At 24.3% G+C, this 7,690-nt stretch overlaps 1 protein-coding gene across 1 annotated transcript in view; it reads left to right on the top strand.

Annotated features, from left to right (window-relative positions):
* Positions 1–7,690, top strand: part of LOC101239857 (protein phosphatase 1 regulatory inhibitor subunit 16B) — a 51,121-nt gene that overhangs the window by 3,026 nt on the left and 40,405 nt on the right. The window contains exon 3 of the mRNA XM_065820370.1: positions 4,557–4,627. Coding sequence (XP_065676442.1) covers positions 4,557–4,627 — 71 coding nt within the window. The remainder of the gene's footprint in view (positions 1–4,556; positions 4,628–7,690) is intronic.

Raw genomic sequence — 7,690 nt, 5'->3', positions numbered from 1 at the left:
AACTGATTGTTAATTATACATTTTTAAATTGATAAATTGTTTGGTATTAAGTTATTACCAGATTTACCATAGATTTCTCATTTTGACAAGTTGACAAATGATATTAAAAATGCAAATATTGTGAAATTATTGAATTTTAAAAAGTACTTTGATAATGCATTATAGTTATAATTATTTGTGTATTTTCCTACCAATTATTAATACAAATTGACAGAATATTTCAACATTTAAATTTTATACCAATCAAAACAAAACAATCTCAATAAAAATATTTAAACAACAGGCCAAAAATATTAAGCAGTAATTATTAGTTGTTTTAATTACTTCGTTAAAATGCTCTGTTTTACTATTTTTTTTATTGCTAAAATTTCAAAACTTAAAAGAAAATGTTAAAATGTTAAAAGAAAATTTTTTTCTAATAAATGTAATTCAAGTTACTTTAAAATGTTCCTTTTACATTCAACTAATTTTGTTTATTTATTTATAGTTTCAAATTTTTTTAATTTTTTTTTTTTCATCCTGTTACAAAAGTGCTAGTATACAAAATGCTTATTGCGCTTGTAACTGTATATTAATGCATTGCCGTATAAATAAATATAAAAATATTTTAGATAATTTTTTAAGTAAATTTTATATAACAAATTTATGAAAAAATGATTTTTTTAGTTTTGAAATTGCTTTTTAACCAAGGTTTTTTCTTTATCAATACTTTTTAGATAGATCATAGAATGAATGTTGATTAGAAATGTTTAAGTAGTTTATGAGTAGGCCATGGAAATTTGGACATGTAAGATACTTTTGATAGTTGACCTAAGATGAATAAATATTGGATTTGAGCTTATGAGTAACACTTGTTAAACAAGTTGGTAGATGATTTATTAAAGTTTTTGACATTTATTAGATTAGTAATGCTTTTCCAAAGTTTGTGAAGAATTTTTTTTATATAGATTTTTTTACTAAGTTTTGTGAAATTTTTTGTTAACAGAGTAACATAACAGCCAAACAAAGTAGTAAAGTATAACAACAACAAAATAATGGTTAAAGTTATAAAATTGAGTTAAGTGAATGAAAAACTAAATATAAGAAAAGAGAAATATAAATTAACAATATAATATTGTAAATAAGTATTATATATTATAATATATCAAAATAAATAATCTAATAATAAATTATAAAATAAATAGTCTGATAAAAATGTGGTACATCAAATATGATTATAAAATAAATAATCTGATAAAAATGTGATACATCAAATATGATGAAAAATAATAGATACAATAATAACAAAAAGTTATAAAAATATTTTCTCTTTTTATAAATTGATATTTTCATTTTTATTGATCTTTTCTTATTATTTATCCAAGGACATGATATGACATAGGACATCCAAGGACATGATTACGACAAGGGCATGATATGACAGAGCGCGCAAAGTCAATTTTCTGAATTCGCTAGCAAAGGATATTATTTCTATCAAAGTGGGAAGGCGTTTTTAATGATACAATAATATTTTTTGAAAATCTCTTTCAATATGCCAAACAAATGCGGAGTTGTAAATTTTAAAGGAAATTATAATGAACTTAATCAGTGTCGTGTTTTTAAATTACCTAAAGATGAAGTTGAGAAACAGAAATGGATTATCGTGCTTCCTCCATGTAAAGATTTTGTTATAGAGCCATCTAAATTTTTTAAATGTGAAAAACATTGGCCTAAAAATACAAAAATGATTAAGCTTCCTGGTGTCTATACTCGACCACTATGTACACCAAGTATTTTTATTTTTCCTTTTTCTTGTCTATCAACACCAAAGTCAATGTTTTGCCAATCTAAGCCCAAGGATCAGCTACTTAACTATTTTCTTAAAAAAGACAAAATAAATTCGTTTTCTGAATTCTATCCTGACAAAAAATTATTAATTAATGAGTCTTTTTATAACTCCTACTACAATCAACTTCATGATTTTTTAGTGCTTTTAAGTAAACAAAAGCTGCAGTCTATTATTTCTGATAATCTAGATAGATCTTTTGTTACAAAAAACATTTTAAAAATTAAAAAATCAGGCCAATAGTTGCTTATTCAGGTGGAGTTTTATATGGGATGGCAAAAAATGATCTAGAGTCCTTAAATGCTATGCGTAATTGTAATGCGTAAATCTAATGCGTAATAAAAATGCCAACTTAAATGCTATGCGTAATCATGAAATGCTAATATGGTGCCATTAATTAAGGATCTGTAACAGATAATTACAAAATCAATCAGCTATACTGCAAAAATTTCAAAAGAATTACTGGCTATAAGTGTTTCTTTTGTTTGATACAGTTTATCTTCTTAAATGTTTACATAACAACTGGATTTCTGAAAAATCAAAAGTTATCTCATAACAATAAAACCATTGGTTTCTTTTCTGATATCAAAAACCTATATTAAAATGAAAAAGTTAACATTTTGAAAACAGTTCCTATATTCCATGCTGCTGTTTATCCTTCTAGACTTCAACTACAGAATGTGGAACATGTTTTAAGAATGCTTAATGAAAAAGTAGAAGCTGCTTTGAAACTAAATGGAGCTCATGAAACATCCTCTTTTATTCAGCAGGTTTTAGATTAGTGGAATATTGTTAATGTTTCTGCAAAAAAGCATATTATTAGACTAAGAGACCACAACCGATCTGTGCATGATAAAAATTCAAATAATCTGCAATTATTACTAGAACAATTTAAATCTATAAAATCAGGGCATGGACTCAAATGAATTCAATTTATTACCAATGATACCAAAAAAGCCCTTGTGCAAACCACTCAAGGGTTGATAGCTGTCTGCAAGTATTTGTTTTCAGTCAGTTTTGATTATGTCTTGCTTCGTGAGCTTTAAAGTGACAGAATTTTTTATTTACAGACAATCAACATGGGCAAATGCTTTTATGGCAGCTGGGTACGTTTTTTCTGCTTTTAAAAAGCATTTGCTCGATTTGCTGCAACGTTTCTAGAATTAATGGAAGTAGGATAACCAATTAACAAAGATCACACATGTGAAGGTCCAATCAATTTTGAAGATGCAACCTCAAATGAAACTTGCATTTATGATGTGAGCTTTTCAGAAACTGAAGAGAGCTTTGTTGTCTATGTGGCAAGGTGACTAGAAAAAAATGTGAGGGTGAACTAGTCTATGCTGAGGATGGACTAACAAATGAAACTAAAGACTTCATTGAAGAAGTTTCACGAGGATACTTGACAGTTCCTCATGAGTGTACTTATCAGCTAGGTAGAATTGGGTTATGCTTTGTGAAAAAAACCAAACACAGAGACAGAGCATGTTGTAGAAAAAGGCTTATAAACATTCTGTCTATAATTGATACATATTATGATTTTGGTTTATCATCAAAAAATCTTTTAAGAGGTTTTAGATAGACTTTATTAATGTGTTGTTAATTTGCTTATAGAGTTTTATATACTGACTTTATATATATATATATATATATATATATATATATATATATATATATATATATATATATATATATATATATATATATATATATATATATATATATATATATATATATATATATATTTTCACTGTAAAATTATTTTAGTAATATTGGTTTTACAATTTAGTAAGAAGTATTGAATGGCTTTTGCTAGTGAAGTCAGAGAATTACTTTGCACGTCCTGTCATGTTGTAGTCCTTGTATTTATCTTTTCTTTTTGTTAAATTTTGTTAAAAGATCAATCTATAATTCAAATTTTCTTTTAAAGCTTATCTAATATTTTTAAAGTGAATCTAACATTTTAAAAGCATATCTAACGTTTTTAAAGTGTATCTAACGTTTTTAAAGTGTATCTAACGTTTTTAAAGTGTATCTAACGTTTTTAAAGTGTATCTAATGTTTTTAAAGCGTATTTAACGTTTTTGTAGCTTTAATGATAATAGTAATTACAATTTTATCGTTATTATTCACTTAATATTTAATAGATTATTATCTTTTATTTTTATTGTTATTTTCTTTCTGTCTTTAATAATTTTTTTCACTTGGTTAAATTGTTTTAGTCTATAATTTATCAATTCCGTCACAAAAAAATATCTGCCATTGTTGGAGACTTGACACTTTCGGCATTGAAAATATTTCGGCATTGAAAATGATTATAGTGAGAGAATTGTAGGCAGTGCTGTCTTGAGCAGTGGTATGATCATTTGTTTATTAACTGACGATGCCTCTCCAGAAATGATTTTGAAAGATATACCTTACTTATATAAAAAATTATAATTGCTTTGACATATAACTTTGATGTCTTTGCAAGTTTCTAGAATGCCCTATTTTGGAATATATTTATTTTATTTTTTTATAGAAAGTAAAAAAAAAGCTGCTAAATAATCATATATTGTATAGTCATTAATTACAAAGATAAAATTTAAAAAATTTACTTTTGCTTATTTTGATTAGCCATTTATCCAAAGCTTATAAATTTTCAAAAACTCTTGAAAAATATAAAGCTTTTTAGTTTTCAGATTGACAAATGTATAAAATATATTTATTAAAATCTTAAAATTATATTTAGTGGCTTCATTTATTAAAAATGGCTTCAGTCCTAATCTACAAAATGAAGATGGCTTAAGTGCTTTACATCAGGTATATTTTATTTATCAAATAATAATTTCAACTTTGAAATTAGTCTTTTGACATAAAAATAAAATTAATAGAGAGATGTGTTGTGTTTAAATGTGTTGTGAATAATGTGTTGTGTTGAAATGGATTGTGTTGAAATGGGTTGTTTTTATCTGTTGCTACCCCTTATGGTGTGGGGTAAAAGTTAATGATATAAAGATGCATTTTAACATTTTATTTAAATCAGCAAAGTTAATACCCTTTTTAAGTATAGATATTTAGAAAAAAGAAAAAAGACTTTAATAAATAAATGTAAAAATATTTAGCAAGGATAGTTATGAGTTGCCATTACCAAAACTCTTATATTAATAATTTTAGATATTTTGAAACACTTTTTAATGCTTTCGGTTTGCGTCCTATTTAAAATCACATTTTAAACATTTTTAGCTATGTTTCTATTTAAAATCACATTTAAAACATTTTTAGCTATGTTTCTATTTATTCTACTTATGTAAATTTCTTGCATAAATTTTTTAAAGTTTATAATAATATAATAACATATAATTGTAGGTATATTTATGTATAATAATAATTTAACAAAATAAATTAATTTATTTATATTTCTTTTTTCTCTTTTATAATAAAATAAATATGGATTAAGTTAAACTAAATTAATCTCTTTGTTTTATTATAAAAATTATTTTAAAAAAAACATTAAAAAACCACATTAACAACAAATCATAATCAACAAAACAAATGTTAAAACTGCACCTGGTTCAGCTGGTGACTAGCTAGCAACGTTTGTAATATTCAAGTTAGTGATTTGGACACAAAAATATAATAAGGAATCCTTGTGCATTATACATAAGCTTTTTTTTTAAATTAAATTCACCTCTCTAATGCCAAAAAAAAAAAAAAAATGATGATATATCACTATATTTAATTATAGTCTCTTTGCAAAATCGCCTATAATTAATATTTTATAATAATATATAAATTATAAATTATTTTTTGTTAATTTTCATTATAATTTTTTTTTTTTAACATGCAAATATGCTATAATAAGATATAGTCTATTCGCATATATGTGCAAATAGATTTACTCATATTAAATACAACGTTTTTTTAAATATATTTTGATTGATTGATACAAATTTAAAGTTGAATCTATCAATAAGCCAATCTAATTTTTATTTGTTGAAATTTCATTTACTTTTTGTTAAACATGAAAAGATTTAAATTTCTTATGAATTTTTAATGCATGTGTAGTAATCTTCCTACTATTCTTTTCTTGCTAAATACGTGATTATATTATATATATTTTATATTACACAAAGAATAGAAGTTTCAGTATGTGTTTTTTTCTGTTTCCTCAATTAAATTTAATGGTTTTTACATAAGTCTTTTTTATTTTTTTAATTTAACATTTTTAAGCTCAAAGAGTCGTTAAGAGCTGTTTTTACCACAAACTGTAAATTTAGATGTCTAACTATAGAAATATATGTAGTTATAACAAACTTTTCTGCCTTTAAAACATAACTTTTCACAAACTTACTTAAATAAAGCGAAATTTTACTATATGTTCACTATATATAAAAAAAAAAACTTTATATACTCAATTAAAAAGTAAAACTAAAAAATAGTTATTTTATACAAATATTTATTAATTTAATTGTTGCAAACATTGATTTTATAAACTGAAATTTTCGAATAAAAAACTATAGAAGCTTTCATCTAGATGAAAGTGTTACAAAGCCATTCATATCAAATCATTTGGCTTAATATTGTGTTTATCTTGCTTAAAGTTATGCCTAATTTTTAAATAAAGTTTTAAATCGTTACTTTTTTGTAAACTGTTAAAGTTTTACTTCAAATTATATGACAAAGTATTATATTTTTGTTTTAATTTAAAAACATTTTTTTTAATCTTAAATTTGTCTCCCAAAGCAATAGTGGGGGCCCACTACAGCTAAAGAGGCTACTAATTTTTTTACTTGTTATTTGCAACTTTCTCTTTATCTCTAGTTCCACTATCGCATTGATGTACATATACTAGTTATCCAAATCAGCGTAAAAATATATATAACATATAAGAAACAAAAAGTTGAACTGATTGAGTTTTAGTTTCACATTAAATTTAGGACAATAGCAAGCAATAACTATATATAACGTATAAGAAACAAAAAGTTGAACTGATTGAGTTTCACATTAAATTTAGGACAATAGCAAGCAATAACTATATATAACGTATAAGAAACAAAAAGTTGAACTGATTGAGTTTCACATTAAATTTAGGACAATAGCAAGCAATAACTATAAAAAAGCAAACAAGCTTAATTTAACATTTTTCTTTGCCAAAAGTAATGAAAACTGAAACATAAATGGTCTGTGCTGAATTCCTGCTAAGAATGTTAGATCAGAATGCCCATGCTGATAGATGTGTTTTGATTCTTAAGTATCATTTTTGTATGACTCTGGTCTGATAATAATTTTTTTTTAGCTGATCAAGTTATGAGCCAGTATTTTTGGTCATGTAACATGCATCACCAAAACAGTTTTGAGATAGCATAGTATTTTTTAAATAACTTTTGCTATAACCTTATTGGAGAAGATAGGCAATACTCAGCGTTATTTGAAGTAGTCTAAATTGTGATGATTTTATAAAAAGTAAAACAAGCTTTTAGCTATACAATCTGTAGTTGCATAATAGCAACAAATATCATGCTTATGATGTAAAATATTAGTGGACTGTGCAATATATCTTATGCAAAAAGTGTTATAAATATTTTTTAAATTAATTTTTCTGCTTTATTTTGTTAGTCTGCGTGTTTCTTTTAGTTTTATTTTTTTTTTGTTTTTGTTTAAAATAAATTGTTTATTCTTTATTTCAATTATGTTAGGCTATGTGTTTAGTTTTTTTTAATTTTTCTTTATTTCAATTTTGGCTAATTATTTATTGGCTAAATTTGTTAAACTTGATTTGTATATGTTTTCTTTTGACTAATATGCTATGTTGGAAAGAATTATTATTTTGATCAGTTAAAGTCAGGAAAAATATAAATGAAAGGTTGCTGATTACCTGCTGGT

This window comes from Hydra vulgaris, chromosome 15 (genome assembly GCF_038396675.1).
Source record: "Hydra vulgaris chromosome 15, alternate assembly HydraT2T_AEP".
NCBI lineage: Eukaryota > Metazoa > Cnidaria > Hydrozoa > Anthoathecata > Hydridae > Hydra > Hydra vulgaris.
The sequence above is the reverse complement of the archived record's forward strand: the minus strand, read 5'-3'. Positions and strand labels throughout refer to the sequence as shown.